The following is a 24460-nucleotide window of genomic DNA, read 5'->3' as shown; positions in this document are numbered from 1 at the left end:
CAGTAAAAAAGTTATGTTAAAATAAATATTGTTTCTGGCCACTTTGAAATAGCTGTCAAGCTCTGCCCTCTGATGACATCACGATCTGGACTGCATCTATGCACTCTGCTGAATAGCATTGAGTATGTTGAATCCAACTAGTGAGTTTTTTGTAACTAGTGAGCCTTTTATGCAGCCCGGATTGTGATGTCATCAGTGGGCGGAGCTTGGCAGTCATTTCAAAGTGACCAGAATCTAAATTCATTTTAAAAATTTTTTTTTTTTGTTCCTGCTGCATGATATAGAAAGGGGTTCAGGGGGCTATTTGCGGCTTAATCTAAGTTAAGACTTTAAGATGACAGAGGTGTAGACTGTCCTTTTAAGTTACATTCTGCCTCTTCTGAGCATGGGAAAACAGTTTTCCTGTTTCTCCTGCATTCACTAAACAGTAAGCCAGCTCAAGTTACTCTAGAAAATTGACAACATCAAGCTAGATAAGCTTCCTGTAGCGTAAAAAGACCACTTGAAGGGCTATGACAGGAAGTGATGTACCCCACAAAAGTTAAAAATAAAAAATAAAAGGTAAAATCCATTTAAAAAATATGAATAATACATACAATTTGCAATGATTTCTGTTAAGTATAACCCACTGCTCAGTACTTTTTATGACAACAATGAAACAACATTTTTATATCAATTTAAACAATACAGGTATATATTTAACCAAAACCCCCCATAAATGCCTCTTCTCATCTTTCAAAACTTTGGCATTAAAGATGTAATCTAATTTATACTTTTATGGTGATGCAATTTTATAGTTCAACTAATCAGTGATTTATTAGCATACAGAGTCTCTTGCTCTACTTGCAGACAGCCAGATGAAGATACTATTCCCTGGTGTTATATAATGAAGGACAACCATTTATCTTGGGAGCACTGTGATATACCAGAATGTGGTAAGTGTTAACTAGACAGTAATTACTTACGGCTAGATTACGAGTTTTGCGTTAGAGGCTATGCGGTGCTAACGAGCAGTTTTGTCTCACCGCTCACTTACCTGCAGCGCTGGTATTACGAGTTTTCAGAACCCCATCGTTAAAAGACAAGAAGTGAGCGTTGAGCAAAAGTTTGCTCATTACCGCACTCCAACACCAGCGCTGCTTAAGTCAGCAGTGAGCTGGTGTAACGTGCTCGTGCATGATTTCCCCATACGAATCAACTGGGAGGGTCGGCTGAAAAAAATTAGCATAAAACTCAGTAACGCAGCCCCATTGATTCCTATGGGGAAATAAAAGTTATGTTTACACCTAACACCCTAACATGAACCCCGAGTCTAAACACCCCTAATCTTACACTTATTAACCCCTAATCTGCCACCCCTGACATCGCCAACACCTACATTATATTATTAACCTATAATCTGCCGCTCCGGACACCGCCGCCACCTACATTATACTTATGAACCCCTAATCTGCTTCCCCCAACATCGCCGACACCTACATTATATTTATTAACCCCTAATCTGCCTTCACCAATGTCGCTGCCACCTACCTACATTTATTAAACCCTAATCTGCCACCCTCAACGTCGCCGCCACTATATTAAAGGTATTAACCCCTAAACCTAAGTCTAACCCTAAACCTAACACCCACTAACTTAAATATAATTTAAATAAATCTAAATAAAATTACAATCATTAACTACATTATTCCTATTTAAAACTAAATACTTACCTATAAAATAAACCCTAAGCTAGCTACAATATAACTAATAGTTACGTTGTAGCTATCTTAGGGTTTATTTTTATTTTACAGGCAAGTTTGTATTTATTTTAACTAGGTAGAATAGTTACTAAATAGTTATTAACTATTTAATAACTACCTAGCTAAAATAAAGACACATTTACCTGTAAAATAAAACCTAACCTAAATTACACCAACACCTAACACTACACTATAATTAAATAAATTAAATAAATTAAATACAATTACCTAAATTAAATTAGCTAAAGTAAAAAAAAAACCCACTGAATTACAGAAAATAATAAAGAAATTACAGCTATTTAAACTAATTACACCTAATCTAATAGCCCTATTAAAATAAAAAAGCCCCCCCAAAATAAAAAACCCCTAGCCTAAACTAAACTTAAAAGGGCCTTTTGCGGGGCATTGCCCCAATGTAATCAGCTCTTTTACCTGTAAAAAAAAAAATACAACCAAGCCCCCCAACAGTAAAACCCACCACCCACACAACCAACCCCTCAAATAAAATACTAGCTAAAAAAACCTAAGTTCCCCATTGCCCTGAAAAGGGCATTTGGATGGGAATTGCCCTTAAAAGGGCAGTTAGCTCTATTGCAGCCCAAAGTCCCTAACCTAAAAATAAAACCCACCCAAAACACCCTTAAAAAACCTAACACTAACCCCCTGAATGGATGAAGTCTTCATCCAAGATGGGCAAAGTGTTCCTCCAGACGGGCAGAAGTCTTCATCCAGACGGCATCTTCTATCTTCATCCATCTGGCGCGGAGCAGGTCCATCTTCAAGACATCCGACACAGAGCATCCTCTTCTTCCGACGAATAAAGCTGAATGATGGTACCTTTAAGTGACGTCATCCAAGATGGCGTCCCTTAGATTCCGATTGGCTGATAGAATTCTATCATCCAATCGGAATTAAGGTAGAAAAAATCCTATTGGCTGATTGGATCAGCCAATAGGATTGAACTTTAATCCTATTGGCTGATTGCATCAGCCAATAGGATTTTTTCTACCTTAATTCCAATTGGCTGATAGAATTCTGTCAGCCAATCAGAATCTAAGGGACGCCATCTTTTGACGTCACTTAAAGGTACCATCATTCAGCTTTAGTCGTCGGAAGAAGAGGATGCTCCGCGTTGGATGTCTTGAAGATGGACCCGCTCCATGCCGGATGAATGAAGATAGAAGATGCCATCTGGATGAAGACATCTGCCCGTCTGGAGGACCACTTCGCCCGTCTTGAATGAAGACTTCTCCCGGCTTTGTTGAGGACTTCGGCCCGGCTTGGATGAAGACATCTCCCGGTAAGTCGATCTTCAGGGGCTTAGTGTTAGGTATTTTTAAGGGTGTATTGGGTGGGTTTTATTTTTAGGTTAGGGACTTTGGGCTGCAATAGAGCTAACTGCCCTTTTAAGGGCAATGCCCATCCAAATGCCCTTTTCAGTGCAATGGGGAGCTTAGGTTTTTTTAGCTAGTATTTTATTTGGGGGGTTGGTTGTGTGGTTGGTGGGTTTTACTGTTGGGGGGGTTGTTTGTATTCTTTTTTTACAGGTAAAAGAGCCGATTACTTTGGGGCAATGCCCCGCAATAGGCCCTTTTAAGGCTAGGCTAGGGTTTTTTTTATTTATTTATTTTTTTATTTTAATAGGGCTATTAGATTAGGTGTAATTAGTTTAAATATCTGTAATTTGTTTATTATTTTCTGTAATTAAGTGGGTTTTTTTGTACTTTAGCCAATTTAATTTAATTTATGTAATTGTATTTAATTTATTTAATTATATTGTAGTGTTAGATGTTAGTGTAACTTAGGTTAGGTTTTATTTTACAGGTACTTTTGTATTTATTTTAGCTAGGTAGTTATTAAATAGTTAATAACTATTTAATAACTATTCTACCTAGTTAAAATAAATACAAACTTGCCTGTAAAATAAAAATAAACCCTAAGCTAGATACAACGTAAGGTAAGTATTTAGTTTTAAATAGGAATAATGTAGTTAATGATAGGAATATTTATTTAGATTTATTTAAATTATATTTAAGTTAGTGGGTGTTAGGTTTAGGGTTAGACTTAGGTTTAGGGGTTAATAACTTTAATATAGTGGCGGCGACGTTGGGGGTGGCAGATTAGGGGTTAATAAATGTAGGTAGGTTGCGGCGACATTGGGGCAGCAGATTAAGGGGTTAATAAATACAATGTTGGTTTTGGCGATGTTGGGGGCAGCAGATTAGGGGTTAATAAATACAATGTTGGTTTCGGCGATGTTGGGGGCAGCAGATTAGGGGTTAATACATATAATGTAAGTGGCGGCGGTGTCTAAAGTGGCAGATTAGGGGTTAAAAATTTTATTATAGTGTTTGTGATGTGGAGGGCCTCGGTTTAGGGGTTAATAGGTAGTTTATGGGTGTTAGTGTACTTTTTAGCACTTTAGTTATAAGTTTTATGTTACAGCGTTGTACCATAAAACTCTTAACTACTGACTTTTAAATGCGTTAGGACTCTTGACAGGAGATGTTGTACCGCTCACTTTTTGGCCTCCCAGGACAGACAGAATACCGGTGCTATGGAAGTCCCATAGAAAAAAGACTTTACAAAGTTTACGTAAGTCGTTTTGCGCTAAGGCCAAAGAAGTGTGCAGTGCCCCTAAACCTGCAAGACTCGTAATACCAGCGGGCGTAAAAAAGCAGCGTTAGGACCTCTTAACGCTGCTTTTTTACCCTAACGCACAACTCGTATTCTAGCCGTTAGTAAATTATAGATAGCTTGATATATTCAAAACAAACTGAAGCCTGAAATTAATATGCAGATTAAAACAAAAATATTAGTTTTTTAATTATTGAAAACATAAGAGTAAAGCTGTGTAATGTTTATAAATTGTCAGGCGCAGTGAGTCACTAGAATGTGCAAACAATGGTTGTGGGGAATATAGCAGTGTTAAGCCACTTCCACTTTAAACAGGAACTGTAAAGCTCACAATCTTAAAAGTTAAAGAGACATGAACCCCATTTTTTCTTTCATGATTTGGTTAGAGCATACAATTTTAAACAACTTTCCCCATTTACTTATCTAATTTGCTTCATTCCCTTGGTATCCCTTATTGAAAAGCTTATCTACATAGGATCAGGAGCTGGAAGCTAGCTGCTGATTGGTGGCTGCACATATATGCCACTTGCCATTGGCTTACCGATGTGTTCAACTAGCTCCCAGTAGTGCACGGCTGCTTCTTTAAGAAAGTATACAAAGAGAATGAAGCAAAATTGAAAATAGAAGTAAATTAAAAAGTTGCTTACTAATATATGCTGTATCTGAATCATGAAAGAAAAATGTTGGGTTTCATGTCCCTTTAAGTTACTGGAAATCGAGACAAGATAAACAAAGCATAATGCAAAGTTGTTGTTTTTTGCTACATATTATTAAAGGGACAGTCTTCACCTTAGTCATCATAAAGTCTTACTTTAGATTAAGTTGCAAATATCCACCTGCACCCTTTCCTTATCATGCATAATGCAGCAGGAACAGTAAAAAAAGTTATTTTAAAATGGCTATTGTCTCTAGTCACTTTCAAATGGCTGCAAAGCTCCGCCCAAATATGACATCACGATCTGGGCTGCATCTATGCACTCTGCTGAATAGCATTGACAGTCTGTTGAATCCAATTAGTGAGTCTTTTGTAACTAGTGGAGCCTTTAATGCAGCCCAGATTGTGATGTCATCAGTGGGCAGAGCTTGGCAGCCATTTTGAAGTGACTAGAAACAATAGTTAGGAGATTTGATTTTAAATTTTTAAATTGAATTTTTTAGATATAGAAACTCAACACTCAATTAAATGGACATTAAAGTTAAAATGAACCTTTCAGACAGAGTATGCAGTTTTAAGAGTGTTTCCATATGACTTCAATTATCAAATTGTGCACAGTATTTTTATATGCACACTTTGAGGCACCAGTTCCTTCTGAGCATGTGCAAGAGTTCACAATGTATAGATATGTGTCTGTAATTGGCTAATGGCTGTCACATGATACAAGGAGCTGGCATTTTTTTAAATTAGTTAGAAAAAAATCTATTTCTCTTATAAATCAGAGTAAGCATTGCTGCATTGTCTCTTTAGCATGCATTTTTTCATTATGCAATTCTGCTGTGTTTAATTTCCCTTTAACTTAATTTTTTTGGAACTTTATACTGAAATAAAAATGTGTAAGGGGAAATATGCCTTTAAAGGAACTGTAAACACCTTGAGATTTTTATATAAAATGGTTAGATGTGCATAGTGAAAGTTATTTACAGTATTTTGCTTATTCAGTAGCATGTTGTAATAACTGCTTCAGAAGATTAATAGGGGGCCAGGGGATACTTTATATCAATTCTACCATCCACCATTCCTAGCCATTATTACTAATAAAATGTGAGGGGTTAAAATGTCTTTGGTGGTAATGGCGACTGTCTACAACAGAGCTTTCCAAACTTTTCATGTTGGTGACACACTTTTTAGACCTACATCATTTTCACCACACAGTAATTCAGTTGTACTAGCAAACAGGGGGTTAAACTAACTTGTTATAACAAATACGGACACATACATAAATTATATAATAACTAAATGTATTTACAAGTAACAGTATGTATGTGCAATAATTAAAAAAAGTTTAACACCAATAGCTACTTACTATTTTAATGGGATATATGAGGTTGATGGGATGTTCACAGTTTCTGTATATTTAGTGGAATATTAGATAAAGACACTCGCATTTCATCATCAAGCATTTTAAAGCTTCCACTTCCTATCCATATATCAAGAGCAGGAGCAGCAATGCACTACTGGGAGCTAGCTGCAAAAAAGCCCCAACACTTTGACTTCTGACTTCAGCTCAGCGTTTAAGCTGCTGCCCTCAGAGCTCTGCGAGTCCGACAGACTACTGCCCGCGCTGCAAACACATTGCTGTCCCACTCACTGACTACACATGCAGTCACAAGCCGATTGAGGAGTCTACACGTGCAGTCAGGAGCCAATGTGCCCCCAATGGAAATAGTTTCAGTTCCCACTGAGCTGCACCAATAGGTTAAGATGATCTGTGACCCACTAGGTATAAATCCAGTGTCAACCATGTGATATGCGTAGCAGACAGGTGGAAAGTTGGAAACCAAAAAAAATTTAAAGTAATTTTAAATTTAAAAAAAATTAGTGCTGAAGCAGGGACACACTTACACACTGCCGCCGACGCACTAATGTGTCACGACACACAGTTTGTGCTGAAGCAGGGACACACCTACACACTGCCGCCGACGCACTAATGTGTCACGACACACAGTTTGTGCTGAAGCAGGGACATACTTACACACTGCCGCCGACGCACTAATGTGTCATGACACACAGTTTGTGCTGAAGCAGGGACACACTTACACACTGCCGCCGACGCACTAATGTGTCACGACACACAGTTTGTGCTGAAGCAGGGACACACTTACACACTGCCGCCGACGCACTAATGTGTCACGACACACAGTTTGTGCTGAAGCAGGGACACACTTACACACTGCTGCCGACGCACTAATGTGTCACGACACACAGTTTGTGCTGAAGCAGGGACACACTTACACACTGCTGCCGACGCACTAATGTGTCACGACACACAGTTTGTGCTGAAGCAGGGACACACTTACACACTGCTGCCGACGCACTAATGTGTCACGACACACAGTTTGTGCTGAAGCAGGGACACACTTACACACTGCTGCCGACGCACTAATGTGTCACGACACACAGTTTGTGCTGAAGCAGGGACACACTTACACACTGCTGCCGACGCACTAATGTGTCACGACACACAGTTTGTGCTGAAGCAGGGACACACTTACACACTGCTGCCGACGCACTAATGTGTCACGACACACAGTTTGTGCTGAAGCAGGGACACACTTACACACTGCCGCCGACGCACTAATGTGTCACGACACACAGTTTGTGCTGAAGCAGGGACACACTTACACACTGCCGCCGACGCACTAATGTGTCACGACACACAGTTTGTGCTGAAGCAGGGACACACTTACACACTGCCGTCGACGCACTAATGTGTCACGACACACAGTTTGTGCTGAAGCAGGGACACACTTACACACTGCTGCCGACGCACTAATGTGTCACGACACACAGTTTGTGCTGAAGCAGGGACACACTTACACACTGCCGCCGACTCACTAATGTGTCACGACACACAGTTTGTGCTGAAGCAGGGACACACTTACACACTGCCGCCGACGCACTAATGTGTCACGACACACAGTTTGTGCTGAAGCAGGGACACACTTACACACTGCCGCCGACGCACTAATGTGTCACGACACACAGTTTGTGCTGAAGCAGGGACACACTTACACACTGCCGCCGACGCACTAATGTGTCACGACACACAGTTTGTGCTGAAGCAGGGACACACTTACACACTGCCGCCGACGCACTAATGTGTCACGACACACAGTTTGTGCTGAAGCAGGGACACACTTACACACTGCCGCCGACGCACTAATGTGTCACGACACACAGTTTGTGCTGAAGCAGGGACACACTTACACACTGCCGCCGACGCACTAATGTGTCACGACACACAGTTTGTGCTGAAGCAGGGACACACTTACACACTGCCGCCAACGCACTAATGTGTCACGACACACAGTTTGTGCTGAAGCAGGGACACACTTACACACTGCCGCCGACGCACTAATGTGTCACGACACACAGTTTGTGCTGAAGCAGGGACACACTTACACACTGCCGCCGACGCACTAATGTGTCACGACACACAGTTTGTGCTGAAGCAGGGACACACTTACACACTGCCGCCGACGCACTAATGTGTCACGACACACAGTTTGTGCTGAAGCAGGGACACACTTACACACTGCCGCCGACGCACTAATGTGTCACGACACACAGTTTGTGCTGAAGCAGGGACACACTTACACACTGCCGCCGACGCACTAATGTGTCACAACACACAGTTTGTGCTGAAGCAGGGACACACTTACACACTGCCGCCGACGCACTAATGTGTCACGACACACAGTTTGTACTGAAGCAGGGACACACTTACACACTGCCGCCGACGCACTAATGTGTCACGACACACAGTTTGTGCTGAAGCAGGGACACACTTACACACTGCCGCCGACGCACTAATGTGTCACGACACACAGTTTGTGCTGAAGCAGGGACACACTTACACACTGCCGCCGACGCACTAATGTGTCACGACACACAGTTTGTGCTGAAGCAGGGACACACTTACACACTGCCGCCGACGCACTAATGTGTCACGACACACAGTTTGTGCTGAAGCAGGGACACACTTACACACTGCCGCCGACGCACTAATGTGTCACGACACACAGTTTGTGCTGAAGCAGGGACACACTTACACACTGCCGCCGACGCACTAATGTGTCACGACACACAGTTTGTGCTGAAGCAGGGACACACTTACACACTGCCGCCGACGCACTAATGTGTCACGACACACAGTTTGTGCTGAAGCAGGGACATACTTACACACTGCCGCCGACGCACTAATGTGTCACGACACACAGTTTGTGCTGAAGCAGGGACACACTTACACACTGCCGCCGACGCACTAATGTGTCACGACACACAGTTTGTGCTGAAGCAGGGACACACTTACACACTGCCGCCGACGCACTAATGTGTCACGACACACAGTTTGTGCTGAAGCAGGGACACACTTACACACTGCCGCCGACGCACTAATGTGTCACGACACACAGTTTGTGCTGAAGCAGGGACACACTTACACACTGCCGCCGACGCACTAATGTGTCACGACACACAGTTTGTGCTGAAGCAGGGACACACTTACACACTGCCGCCGACGCACTAATGTGTCACGACACACAGTTTGTGCTGAAGCAGGGACACACTTACACACTGCCGCCGACGCACTAATGTGTCACGACACACAGTTTGTGCTGAAGCAGGGACACACTTACACACTGCCGCCGACGCACTAATGTGTCACGACACACAGTTTGTGCTGAAGCAGGGACACACTTACACACTGCCGCCGACGCACTAATGTGTCACGACACACAGTTTGTGCTGAAGCAGGGACACACTTACACACTGCCGCCGACGCACTAATGTGTCACGACACACAGTTTGTGCTGAAGCAGGGACACACTTACACACTGCCGCCGACGCACTAATGTGTCACGACACACAGTTTGTGCTGAAGCAGGGACACACTTACACACTGCCGCCGACGCACTAATGTGTCACGACACACAGTTTTGGAAAGCACTGGTCTGCAATATCAGTCTTTCCAGAATGTCAATATTACAACATCAAACATTTAAAACATTGTAACATCTTTGTTTAACCTCTTTATTGCCAGAGAGGACTACAATCCAATGTTTTGCATTGCACATAAATGGACACTGTACTGTGTTTTTTTTTTTTTTTTACCTTTTAAGAGATATGAAACCCAAACATTTTCTTTTGTTATTCAGACAGAACATAACAACTTTTTATTTTTTTCCAATTTACTTCTATTATCAAATTTACTTTGTTCCCATGATATTCTTTATCGAAGAGATATCTAGATAGGCATCTGAAGCACTACATGGCAGGAAAAAATAGTGCTGCCATCTAGTGCTCTTGCAAATGGTCCTGCTCCTAAGCTTACACCCCTGTTTTTCAACAAAAGATACAAAGAGAATGAATAAACATTAATAGATGTACATTAGAAAGTTGTTTAGAATGGCATACTCTGTCTGTATCATGAAAGAACAATTTTGGGTTTCATATGCCTTAAAAGTGTTCCCAATGACTTGTCTGCAGAATATTTCATTTATTGAAAATTATTCATTATTAAATACTGGCCGTTGCGCATGAATATAGGCAGATAAGATAAGCAGTTTCGTCTGTCCTGCAAGATCAGCCCATTTGAACGGATATGCTCTTGATAACAATAGCTGGTGGTTTCAATGTGCAGAGCCAGCTATTAAAAGAACAGAGCCAGCTATTTACAATTAAGAAAAAAAGCCTTAAAGGGACATGAAACCTAAAATTTTTCTTTCATGATTCAGATAGAGAATACGATTTTAAACAACTTCCCAATTTACTTCTATTATTTAATTTGCTTCATTCTCTTGTTATTCTTTGCTAAAAGATTTAACTATGAAAGCTCAGGAGCAGCAGAGAACCTAGGTTCTAGCTGCTGATTGGTCGCTGCATATATATATATATATATATATATATATATACTGATTGTCATCCTTGTGTTTAGTTAGAAACCAGTAGTGCATTCCTTCAACAAATGATACCAAGAGAATAAAACAAATTAAATAATAGAAGTAAATGAGAAAGTTGTTTAAAATTGTATTCTTTATCTAAATCATGAAAGAACATTTTTGGGTTTCATGTCCCTTTAAGGAGAAATTCCCCATACATTTATTATCAGATGGTATAACAAATCATTGCAAATAATTTAAAGCGACATGAAACACATTTTTTTTAACAATTCAAATAAAGCATATACTGTTAAACACCTTTCAATTTATTATATTATAAAAACGGTTTGTTCTCTTGGTATCCTTTGTTGAAGGAGCTTTACTGGGAGTAAACAAAACACATTGGGTCAGCCAAAGACCAGAGGAATATATACTATATGCAGCCACCAATAAGCAACTAGCAGTAGAGTATTGCTGCTCTTACATAAGTGTGCATCTTAACAAAGGATACTAAGGGAATGAGCCAAATTAGATAATTAAAGTACATTTTATGCTATATCTGAATCATGTAAGTTTTATTTTGACTTTACTGTCTCTTTAAGGCGAAACACATTTTACAGTGTAGTGTCCCTTTAAGACATACCTGTTGAGACTTTATATAAAAAAAAAGTTCTGAGAAAAAAAAATGATGGCAACATCTTACAGGTAGTAGGTTTAAGTTAAAAATATGATTTTATTGTATACATATTTAAAGGGACAGTCTAGTCAAATTAAACTTTCATGATTAAGATAGGGCATGCCATTTTAATTTACCTTTATCATCACAGTTGCTTTGTTCTCTTGGTATTCTTTGTTGAAAGCTAAACCTAGGCTTATATGCTAATTTCTAAGCCCTTGAAGGCCGCCTCTTATCTCAGAGTATTTTGACAGTTTCTAAAATGCAAATTTGTCAAAAGAACTGTGATAAGGGGGCAGTCTACAGAGGCTTAGATACAAGGTAATTACAGAGGTAAAAAGTGTATTAATATAACTGTGTTGATTATGCAAAATTGGGGAATGGATAATAAAGGGGTTATCTATCTTTTTAAACAATAACAATTCTAGAGTAGACTGTCCCTTTAATCTATATATGTAATTTTATATATTTTCGCAGTTGCAAAGGGAAGAACACTTGTACTCTCAGAAGAGCTTTCTGATACACCTATAAAACCAACATGTGGCAAAAAACACGAGAAGCGAGTTATTGCAAGAGGACGGATTATTGGAGGGCTCTCAGCGCTCCCTGCCTCTCACCCTTGGCTTGCAGCCATTTATATTGGGAATGATTTCTGTGCCGGGAGCCTTATACAGCCCTGCTGGGTTGTTTCTGCAGCTCACTGTTTTGCACACAGGTAATATGCCTTGAAATATGTATTTTACAACTCCTAATCTTTTGGGGATTCCTGACAGCAAAACAGGTTTGTTATAGAATAGTTCCCAGCATTTCCTATAAAGTATCCACTACTGAGTGGCTGGGGACTGAGCCAGGGATACTTGTGGGTGGAGTCACTATAGCACAGTGTGGAGTCAGAGCAGACTGAGGAGGAACCAGGGTGTTCTGTTGATGGGGTGTTACATTGGGTTGGTTGGGTATGGCATGAGCAGGGTGGGACAATTAGTGATGAAGTGGTGCTTGGTTTTTGTATTATATTATATTAATTGTAATCCTTTTAAATTACATTAAATATAAATTAATTAATGAAAAAATAGCAATACACTATACATCCTATAATATAAAAGGCCAAGTGTGTTTGTCCGAAGCTGTCATGCACAGTAGAGACTGCGCGAGGACAAACACACCTGGCCTTCAACAGACTGACCTGGGTGGCATGACCGACCGGCCGGCCAGGCGTGACGTGAGCGGGGCCGGGCGAATGAAAGGCGGACGGGGCTGGCCGAGCGCGACGCGGGCAGGGGCGTGGTGCCGACGGGGAGGGGCTAGGGCAGGGCCGGTCGGACGCCATGGCTTTAAAAGATACAGAGCTCAAAAGAGTGGAGGATAGAGATAGCAAAATAGTGGGTGATAGAGAGCAAGAGAGTGGGGGATAGAGAGAGCACAAGAGAGGGGAGAGAGAGCAAAAGAAAGAGGAGAGAGAGAAAGCAAAAGAGAGGGAGAAAGAGAGAGCAAAATAAAGGGAGAGAGAGAGAGCAAAAGAGAGGGGGAGAGAGAGCAAACGAAAGGGGGAGAGAGACAGCTAAAAAGGGGAGAGAGACAGCTAAAGAGAAGGAGAGTGGCAGCAACAGAGAGGGGGAGATAGAGCAAAAAAAGGGGGAGAAAGAGAACAAAAGAGGGGGATAAAGAAAGCAAAAGAGATGGAGAGAGACAGCAAAAGCGAGGGGGAGAGAGACAGCTAAAAAGGGGGAGAGAGACAGCTAAAGAGAGGGAGAGAGACAGCAACAGAGAGGGGGGAGATAGAGCAAAAAAGGGGGAGAAAGAGAGAACAAAAGAGGGCGGAGAGAGAGAGCAAAAGAGAGGGAGAGAGACAGCAAAAGAGAGGGGGAGAGAGAGCAAAAGAAAGGGAGAGACAGAAAGAGCAAAAGAGGTGGGATACAGAGAGCAAAAGAGAGGGAGAGAGATAGCAAAATAGAGGGGGGAGAGAGAGCAAAAGAAAGGGGGGAGAGCGAGAAAGCAAAAGAGGTGGGATACAGAGAGCAAAAGAGAGGGAGAGAGACAGCAAAAGAGAGGGGGGAGAGATAGCAAAAGAAAGGGGGAGAGCGAGAAAGCAAAAGAGGTGGGATATAGAGAGCAAAAGAGAAGGAGAGAGACAGCAAAAGAAAGGGGGGAGAGAGAGGAGGGAGAGAGAGCATAAGAGAGGGGGGGGGGGAGAGACCAAAAGAGAGGGAGAGAGACAGCAAAAGAGAGGGGGGAGAGAGCAAAAGAAAGGGACGAGAGAGCAAAAGATGGGGGGATAGACCGAGATCAAAAGAGAGGGGGAAAGAGAGAGCATAAGAGAGGGGGGAGAGAGAACAAAAGAGAGGGGGAGAGAGAACAAAAGAAAGGGGAGAGAGAGAGAGCAAAAGTGGGGATAGAGAAAGCAAAAAAGAGGGAGAGAGACAGCAAAAGAGAGGGGGAGAGAGCGCAAAAGAAAGGGGAGAGAGAGAGAGCAAAAGAGAGGAAGGGAGAGAGAGCAAAAGAAAGGGAGAGAGACAGCAAAAGAGGGAAGAAAGGGGAGAGAGAGAGAGGGGGGAGAGAGAGAGTTGAAGAGAGGGGGAGAGAGAGGGTAAAAGAGAGGGGAAGATAGAGGGCAAAAAGAGGGGAGAGAGAGCGCAAAAGAGAGGGGGGAAAAGAGAGGGGGAGAGAGAGAGCAAAAGAGGGGAGAGACAGCAAAAGATAGGGAGAGAGACAGCAAACGAGAGGGAGAGAGACAGCAAAATAGATGGGGAGAGACAGCAAAAGAGAGGGAGAGAGACAGCAAAAGAGAGGAGGGAGAGACAGCAAAAGAGAGGGGAGAGAGAGCAAAAGAGGGGGGAGAGAGAGAGCAAAAAGTGAGGGGGAGAGGGAGCGCAAAAGAGAGGGGGTGAGAGAGCAAAAGACAGGGGGGAAAGAGAGAGCAAAAGAGAGGGGGAGAGAGAGAGCAAACGAGAGGGGGAGAGAGAGAGCAAGGGGTGGGACTGCTGTACTGAAAAAAAATGGCCGTTGTAAACAGGCTTTAGGACGAGTGTTGCTATATATTGCTTGATTTTACTGTACACTTCCTCTAGGACCTATCACTGTGTAGGAAAGGTACAGTGCTACAGTGCTAATGAAAGAAGATAAATTAAAACTGTAGATGGAAAATGCAATTTAACCCCTTAATGACCACAATGTACCCTGTATGTCACTGGTCGTTAAGGGTTTTTTCAGGACATAATAGCACAAGTCTAGCAAGAACACGCTATTAATTCCCTCCCTCCAGCAGGCTTAGTGGAAAAGAGCAGTCTCAACGCTGGTGGCAAAACCGTGCTATAAAACAATCAAGTCCCAAAAAAAGGCCAGCGACATACAGGGTACGTCGCTGGTCCTTAAGGGGTTAATTTAGAAAATACAGAGAAATATCAGTGATAAGAGAGCAAAATCACTTGGCTTGCTAACTACTATGATGTCACTTTGCTGCTGTTTGTATTCAGTATAGAGTAGAATGCAAAATATAAAGCCTCTTGTCTTAAAAAAATGTGTCAGAAATGTTCAGCATATAAATGCGTAATCTGAGCATGTCAATGGAGAGCAAGCATAACCGAGAGTCTACACTGAATACAAACAGCAGCAAAGTGACATCATAGTAGTTAGCAAGCCAAGTGATTTTGCTCTCTTATCACTGATATTTCTCTGTATTTTCTAAATTAAATTGCATTTTCCATATACAGTTTTAATTTATCTTCTTTCATTAGCACTGTAGCACTGTACCTTTCCTACACAGTGATAACTTAGAGCAGTGCACAAATGTACTCACATCTAGCCCTAATTGACCACAATCAAATAAAATAAGAGAAACATACTCAATAGTGATTTCAAGTGGTTTACTCTTAATATGTAAAACAGGGTCGATAGAAATCAATGATTTAAAAAAATAATATTTAAATTTAAACAGGATTATTTTAATATAAATAAAATGCTTTTTGAGGAAAAAATATATCTTAAGATAGTTTTCTATTTAAAATACACTATAATCCAAAGGTTATTTATCCTGAAACAAGGATTAGTTTTTAGTTATGTAGCATGAGGCTGTATATTCATGGCTGTAATTTTTATTATTTTTTTATTATTAATCCATTCACAAAGTCATGCTCTTCCAGAGGTTTCTGTAAGATTATTATGGGCATTTATTTCTATCTACACGATATCCCATATGCTTGTTTTTGTAGTGAATTTGTGTCTGCAGGAAAATCATGTCTCTTCTTCACAGCAAATTTGAGAAATAGGCCTTAAATGGACATTAACTCAAATTGTTCTTTTATGATTCAGGTAGAACATATATTTCTAAACAACTTTCAGATTTACTTCTATTAGCAAATTTGCTTTATTGTGTGCGTCACCCGTCGCATTTTCAGCACATCTGTTTGCCCGGAGCGTGTGTGAAAAACTAAAGAGGACCGGCTGTACTAACTTGGAGTGTGTTTTTAGTCTATGTTGTTTATTGAGGCGAGCTTTATGTTTGAGGAATTCTCCTCGAATTACACATTTGTGCGCTTCCCAAAAATGTATGAGTGAGGTTTGTGAAGGGTCATTGTGTAGTAAGTAGTTGTTCAGGGATTTCTGGATGTCACATTTAACTATAGGGTCGTTCAGTAAAGTCTCGTCTAGTTTCCAAAAGTATGACGTCGGTGGGAGGTCTGGCCATAAAATAGAACAGGTCACTGGGGCATGGTCTGACCATGTAATGGGGCCAATTGAGCAGGAGGTGACCATGTCAAGCCCAGATGGATCGGAGAAAAAATAATCTATATGGGAATATTTATTATGGGGTGGTGAGTAGTATGTGAAGTCTTTACTGGATGTGTGTACTGCTCTCCATATATCGTGGAGCCTAAGGCTCGAAATTGTGGATTTAACAGATTTAATTATTTTAGGAGAGGTGCTTGCCATACCGTTTGAAGTGTCTAATTGAGCGTCCATCGTCAAGTTAAAGTCGCCATGGAGTGTGTTTTTAAAAGCAGTGGATCACCCCGCCAAAAAATTCCAAAAGAACACAAGATATACACTTTCAAGTATGCGTAAAAAAGAAAAATATTTATTTGAGCAAATAACTATACATGAAGTGAAGAGACAGCATGGTCAGGCAGCCAAAAAGCATACCTGTCTAACCCTAGTGCTGCTTACTCATAAATTAGGGGGCGCAAAACGCATTAGACAGGTATTCTTCTTGTGTTCTTGTGTTCTTGTGTTCTTTTCAAATTTGCTTCATTCTCTTGGTATCATTTATCGAAGGAGCAGCAATGCTTTACTGGGAGCTATTTGACCACATTTGGTGAACCAATAAAAAGAGGCATATATGTGAAGCCACCAAGCAACAGCTAGCTCTCAGTAGTGCATTTCTGCCCCTGAGCCTACCTAGATATGCTTTTTAACAAAGAATACCAAGATACAAAGAAAATTTAGTAATAGTGCATTGGAAAGTTATTTAAAAATTAAATGCTCTGTTGAATCATGAAAGTTTAATTTTGACTTTATTGTCCTTTTTATCCCATTGTTTCAATGTACACAGAATCAACCCTTATTCATTTTCAAGAAGCTCAATGAAAAGAAAATTGTCTGGAGTGGAATACTTACCCAATGCACAAGGAAACCTTTACAATTAACCTCCTTCTACTGGGGCATTGGGGCATTTTAGGGGTTAATATAGCATAGGGGTTTTGTGGCATGGTTGTGATGACTTAGCGGTTAATAGTATAGGGGATTTTGAAATGGAGATTGTGGCTGTTTAGGGATTAATAGCATAGGGGTTTACTTTAATGGGTGTTGTGCTGTCTTTAGGGCGGGACTAATAGAGTAGCATTTTTTTGTTGTGGGGGTTATGGCAGTTCAGGAGTTAACACAGTTCAGTTTGTTTTGTGATGGGGCTGGTATTATTGTATTTTTATTTTTTTTATTGAAAGAATAATAAATAAACAAGTGTATTACCGAAGTTTAAAAATAAAAAAATAAAAAGCGAGGAAACATGGCAAGTATAGCTATCACGCCCATATACAAAAGAGCCTTCTTTTTTTAGCTTTACAAATGATTGGTATCCCCTTTGTTCAGAAATAGCAGAAATGGCTTTGTTATTAGTTGTTGGCAATTAGAAGGATGCTAATTACAGCTGTGCCCCACACTTTAAATTCCTGGCAGTGAAGGGGCTAATCAGTAAGCTTGTGAGGTTAATTTTTTTTGTAGTGTAGAGATTAGTCTTCCACCTGACACCTCCCGTCCCCTGATCCCTTCCTGATCCCTCCCAAACAACTCTCTTCCCTCCTCCCCTACTAATGGTCACGATCATCTTAGGTACTGGCAGACAGTCTGAAGTTTTTTTTTTATTTACTTATGTATTCCTGTAGTTTAGGGGTCCAAACTCCCTGAACCCCCTCAACAGCTCTCTTACCCTCCTCCTCCCACTATCTGCCACCCCATTTATTACTGAAAGCTAGTCTCTTAGTAACAAATACTTTATTTGCTCACCCTCCCCCCTCAAAGATCCTATTTTTCCATAGCATAGGTTCCTCTGCCCATTAGGGATGGGCGAATGTGCTGAAAGTGTAATCCGTTTGGTTGAACGAATAGTCCTGTGGACATTTTTCTTTGGACAATGGAATGTTGATAAGAATGAATATCCATAAAAATTCTGTAATCGAATTATATTTCAGTTTTTTTTAAAGTTACTTTTGTTTTCAAATGTTCATAATTAGATCGAATATCCACATTAAAAATGTCTAATGTAACAATTGATTTAACAAATAATATTCAGAAGTTCAATAGTTCATGTGGTAGGGAATTTAGTAACTTGATTCATAATATATTTGAAATGGACGAACACATGTTTTTCATATGTTGCCCATCATATTCTTTCTCTGGACATATTTTTTCTGTAGCGTAGGGAAAATGCCCCATCCCTGCCACCAACCAACCACCCGTCTAGATCACCTCCTCCCATGTAATCCCAGCCCTCCACCCACGGCAGTATCTTATATAGGCAGTGATATTGCCAGCATCGGATCTGCCTTCATATAGTTAACGAAAACAATCACTGTTCCCTTACCATATAAAGGCAGATTCCTTATGCCCCCACCCCTGACAGCAGGGCCCAACTTATAAGAGAGTGTTGGATGTAGGTACTAGGTACGTTGGACAAAGTACTGTGTGACGTAATACCTACGTCCATTTTGGAGGAAGTGGTTAAAACTTATATTCACCACTATTGTATAATATTATGATAGTGGGTGGAATTGAAATGTACATATGTATATGAATTTATGTGAGATCTTGTACAGCTAACGGGATCTATAGGAAATACAAAAAAACGAATCAAGTCTGCAACATCTAGAAATGACATTTAGCAATCATGTTAATACAATATTTCTATTTATTTTATACTCACATTTTCATGTTTATAAGTTACAGCAATCTCATCATCTTAAACAGGATTTCTATCTGCAATCGCGTTTTCGTTATCAGGATTTTAACCATTTGCTGTTTTGTCTTGTTTTATGGCAACTACGATTGTTTTTGCAAAGGTTTTTACAGGAACAGAATTCGAAAAAATCATGTTTTGCATAATCAGGATATACAATATCTAGAACCCCCTGACGCTCTCTTTACTGTAATAGACAAACTTCATTCTTTACAGTGTGGGTTGGAACTTCTGACAATATTTTAAACCTTGTAAAACTGTGATTTCACAATATAGAGTATACCAACTGTTAAACTCTCTTTAAAGAAGATGAGATACGTTGTAGCCACTTTCTTCTTATGGAAATTAATTTCCCACATTGTTGTTCTTGATTTAAGATGAAAATCTCGCCAAAATAAAAAGCAAGGTTTTCTGAATAAATAAAAAATATTCTTTTAAAATGTTAGAAGTTTATGACTAATAACCCCTAAACTGCCGCACCGCAAACACTAGTTAAATTTTATTAACCCCTAATCTGCCATCCCTAACATCGCCGCCACCTACCTACATTTATTAACCCCTAATCTGCTGCCCACAACGTCGCCGCCACTATAATAAAGTTATTAACCCCTAAACCTAAGTCTAACCCTAACCCCACCTAACTTAAATATAATTTAAATACATCTAAATAAAATTACTACAATTAACTAAATAATTCATATTTAAAACTAAATACTTACCTATAAAATAAACCCTAAGCTAGCTACAATATAACTAATAATTACATTGTATCTAGCTTAGGGTTTATTTATATTTTACAGGCAACTTTGTATTTATTTTAACTAGGTACAATAACTATATAAATAACTATTTAATAACTACCTAGTTAAAATAAAGACAAATTTACCTGTAAAATAAAACCTAACCTAAGTTACAATTACACCAAGCACTACACTACAAATAAATTAATTACCTAAATTAAATACAATTAATTACAATTAAATATAATTATCTAAACAAACTAAACTAAAAAACACTAAATTACAGAAAATAATAAACAAATTACAAGATTTTTAAACTAATTACACGTAATCTAATCCCCCTAACAAAATAAAAAAGTCCCCCAAAATAAAAAGCCCTACCCTACACTAAATTAAAAATAGCCATTAAAAGGGCCTTTTGCGGGGCATTGCCCCAAAAGTAATCAGCTCTTTTACCTGAAAAAAAATTACAATCCCCCCCAACATTAAAACCCACCACCCACACAACCAACCCTACTCTAAAACCCACCCAATCCCCCCTTAAAAAAACCTAACACTAACCCCCTGAAGATCACCTTACTGGGAGACGTCTTCACCCAACCGGGCCGAAGTCCTCAACGAAGTCGGGAGAAGTCTTCATCCAAGCCGGGCGAAGTGGTCCTCCAGACGGGCAGAAGTCTTCATCCAGACGGCATCTTCTATCTTCATCCATCCGGCGCGGAGCGGGTCCATCTTCAACACATCACGCAGAGAATCCTCTTCTTCCGACGGCTAAATACAAAATGAAGGTTCCTTTAAATGACGTCATCCAAGATGGCGTCCCTTCAATACCGATTGGCTGATATAATTCTATCAGCCAATCGGAATTAAGGTAGAAAATATCCTATTGGCTGATGCAATCAGCCAATAGGATTGAAGTTCAATCCTATTGGCTGATCCAATCAGCCAATAGGATTGAGTTGGCATTCTATTGGCTGTTCCAATCAGTGGGTGGTGGATTTTAATGTTGGGGGGAATTGTAATTTTTTTTTCAGGTAAAAGAACTGATTACTTTGGGGCAATGCCCCGCAAAAGGCCCTTTTAAGGGCTATTTGTAATTTAGTGTAGGGTAGGGCTTTTTTATTTTGGGGGGGCTTTTTTATTTTTTAGGGGGATTAGATTAGGTGTAATTAGTTTAAAAATCTTGTAATTTCTTTATTTTTTTCTGTAATTTAGTGGGGGGTTTTTGTACTTTAGATAATTTTATTTAATTGTAATTAATTGTTTTTAATTTAGGTAATTAATTTAATTGTAGTGTAGTGTTAGGTATAATTGTAACTTAGGTTAGGTTTTATTTTACAGGTAAATTTGTCTTTATTTTAACTAGGTAGTTATTAAATAGTTAATAACTATTTAATAACTATTCTACCTAGTTAAAATAAATACAAACTTGCCTGTAAAATAAAAATAAACCCTAAGATAGATACAATGTAACTATTAGTTATATTGTAGCTATCTTAGGGTTTATTTTATAGGTAAGTATTTAGTTTTAAATAGGAATTATTTAGTTAATTATAGTAATTTTATTTATATTTATTTAAATTATATTTAAGTTAGGGGGGGTTAGGGTTAGGGCTAGACTTAGGTTTAGGGGTTAATAACTTTATTATAATGGTGGCGACGTTGGGGTGGCAGATTAGGGGTTAATAAATGTAGGTAGGTTGGTGCGACATTGGGGGCGGCAGATTAGGGGTTAATAAATATAATGTAGGTGTCGGCAATGTTGGGGGCAGCAGATTAGGGGTTCATAAGTATAATGTAGGTGGCGGCGGTGTCTGGAGCGGCAGATTAGAGGTTAATAATATAATGTAGGTGTTGGCGATGTCGGGGGCAGCAGATTAGGGGTTAATAAGTGTAAGATTACGGTGTTTAGACTCGGGGTTCATGTTAAGGTGTTAGATGTAGACATAACTTTTATTTCCCCATAGGAATCAATGGGGCTGCGTTAGGAGCTTTACGCTGCTTTTTTGCAGGTGTTTTTTTTCAGCCGGCTCTCCCCCATTGATTCATATGGGGAAATCGTGCACAAGCACGTTTTACCAGCTCACCGCTAACGTAAGCAGCGCTGGTATTGAGGTGAAATGTGGAGCTAAATTTTGCTCTATGCTCACTTTTCTGCAGTTAACGCCGGGTTTGTAAAAACCCGTAATACCAGCGCTGTAGGTAAGTGAGCGGTGAGCATAAACTGCTCGTTAGCACCGCACAGCCTCTAACGCAAAACTCGTAATTTAGGCCTTAGTTTTTTTTTTTTTAAAATGAACTAGTGAAGGCACACATTATAAAAATATTAAATGCAAATATGGAATTAAAGATACAGTGTGCGCTAATATTTTCTCCCTTTTAAAGGGATATACAACCTAGTTTTTTTTCTTCCATGATTCAGATAGAGCATACAATTTAATAACAACTTTCCAATTTACTTCTTTTAATTTGAAACATGAAATTTGCTTAATTCTCTTGGTATCCTTTGTTAAAGGAGCAATAATGCACTACTGGGAGCTAGCTGAACATATCAATGGCAAGATAGATATAAATGCAGCCATCAATCACCAGCAAGCTCCCAGTAGTGCATTACTGCACTGTGCCTACCTAGGTATGCTTTTCATCAAAGGATACCAAGAGAATTGAGCAGATAATAGAAGAAAATTGAAAAGCTGCTTGAAATTGCATGCTCTGGCTGAATCGTGAAAGAAAAATTTTGGACTTCATATCCCTTTAATGTTTTTCCAATTATTCATTTTACCTACTTGAGTGAAATAAATTATTTTCAAAAAGCTCCCTTACCTTTATTTTATAGTTTAAAATAGCTCATTTTGATTCAGATAGAGGATACAATTTTAAATGTTTCCTATTTCCTTATATTATCAAAAATTTGCTTTGCTCTCATGATATTCTTTGTTGAGCTACCTAGGTAAGTGTCTGGAGCATTATATGGCAGGAAATAGTGCTGCGCTCTTGCAAATGGTTAACATTTTTTAAAAACTACTGCCATATAGTGATCCAGACATCTACACGCTCCTGAGCATATGTCTCTGCTTTTCAACAAAAGATACACAGTGAACAAAGCCAATTTAATAATATAAGTAACATAGATCATTATTTAAAATCGCATGCTCTGTCTGCATTAGGAAAGAAAATTAAGTTCCTATTTACTTCTATTATCAAATTTGATTCGCTCCGATGATATTCATTGTTGAAGAGCTACCAAGGTAGGTGTCTGGAACACTACATGGCAGGAAAAAGGATAACTTTCTAGCAAAATTGCTGCCATATAGTGCTCCAGACATGTGCACGCTCTTGAGTTTATGTCCCTGCTTTACAACAAAAGATACCCAGAGAAGAAGAAGAAAATTTGATAATAGAAGTAAAATAGAATGTGTCTTTAAAACGGCATGCTCTGTCTGAAGCATGAAAGAAGAATTTTGGGTTTCATGTCCCTTTAAGTTCTGGTTACAAAAAAACATGTAAACAAGAAGGTTTAGATACCAGTGGGGGCTGTGAAAGAGAAGTACAAAAATGTTAATTTTCCTCTCTAAGTATAGGCCTTTGAGTAAACCGAGGACTTGTGTTAATAATTTAAAATATAAGACCAGTGATGTAGACACAAAGCGATTGACTCAGACTCACGCTTCATTGACTCAACTTATACTTGACTTGCAATAAATGACGCACTGACTCCACTCAGGACTTGTATATTTTAAGCCATTGACTTGCATCTTGTGGAAAAAATTGTTTTTCTCAAAGGCTATCTTGATAAATTTGATTAACAGCACAGATTTGTTTAAATAAAGCCTTAGCTCCATAACCTGTCCGCCTGCTCTGAGGCGGCGAACAGAAATCGACAGAAATCAACCCGATCGAATACGATCGGGTTGATTGACACCCCCTGATAGTGGCCAATTGGCTGCGAATCTGCAGGGGGTGGTATTTCACAGCAGTTCACAAGAACTGCTGGTGCAATGATAAATGCCGAGAGCGTATGCTGTCGGCATTTATCGATGTGCAGCCGGCATGATCCGCTATATCGAATCATGTCCACTCGCACCATCATAAATAGGCCCCTTGACCTGAGAGTGGACTTGAAGGTAGAGACTTGACTTGAGACTTGACGGTAGAGACTTGGAGTAAAAGACTTGAATACATCACTGGATATTACGAATGGTGTGCTATTAGGTGCAAGCATTCAAGTGCAAACAACGCTGGAGGCAATTTTTTTTACCCAGTGCGTATTACAATTTAAAGGTAAAAAGTCAGTGCATGCGGGAAATATGATGTCCGCTAACTTCAGAACTTTGGATATCGCAACTGCATTAACTTCTTCTCGCCATAGACTTCAATGGAATGCGTTGTTAAAAAAAACACACATTTATCGCTTGTGCACTAACCTAATACCTATATATCTATATGAATATGTACAGTTATATATATATAAATATCTATTTAAAAAAACAAATCTAATTTTCTACTATGCAAAGACCATTGGAATGTAAAATATTTACAGTAAATACACAGAAAAACACATTGTAAAATATTAAAACGAATTAAAAATGATTTCAAGTGTTAAGGTATAATATAATATGTATTA

General features: G+C 39.6%; 1 protein-coding gene across 1 annotated transcript in view; it reads left to right on the top strand.

Moving 5' to 3' along the window:
• Positions 1-24460, top strand: part of HGFAC (HGF activator) — a 337074-nt gene that overhangs the window by 253061 nt on the left and 59553 nt on the right. Inside the window, exons 9-10 of the mRNA XM_053704187.1 lie at positions 850-935; positions 12130-12367. Of these exons, the coding sequence (XP_053560162.1) occupies positions 850-935; positions 12130-12367 (324 nt within the window). The remainder of the gene's footprint in view (positions 1-849; positions 936-12129; positions 12368-24460) is intronic.

Source organism: Bombina bombina, chromosome 2 (genome assembly GCF_027579735.1).
Source record: "Bombina bombina isolate aBomBom1 chromosome 2, aBomBom1.pri, whole genome shotgun sequence".
Taxonomy (NCBI): domain Eukaryota; kingdom Metazoa; phylum Chordata; class Amphibia; order Anura; family Bombinatoridae; genus Bombina; species Bombina bombina.
Note: the sequence above shows the minus strand (reverse complement) of the source record. Positions and strands in the feature narration are given on the sequence as shown.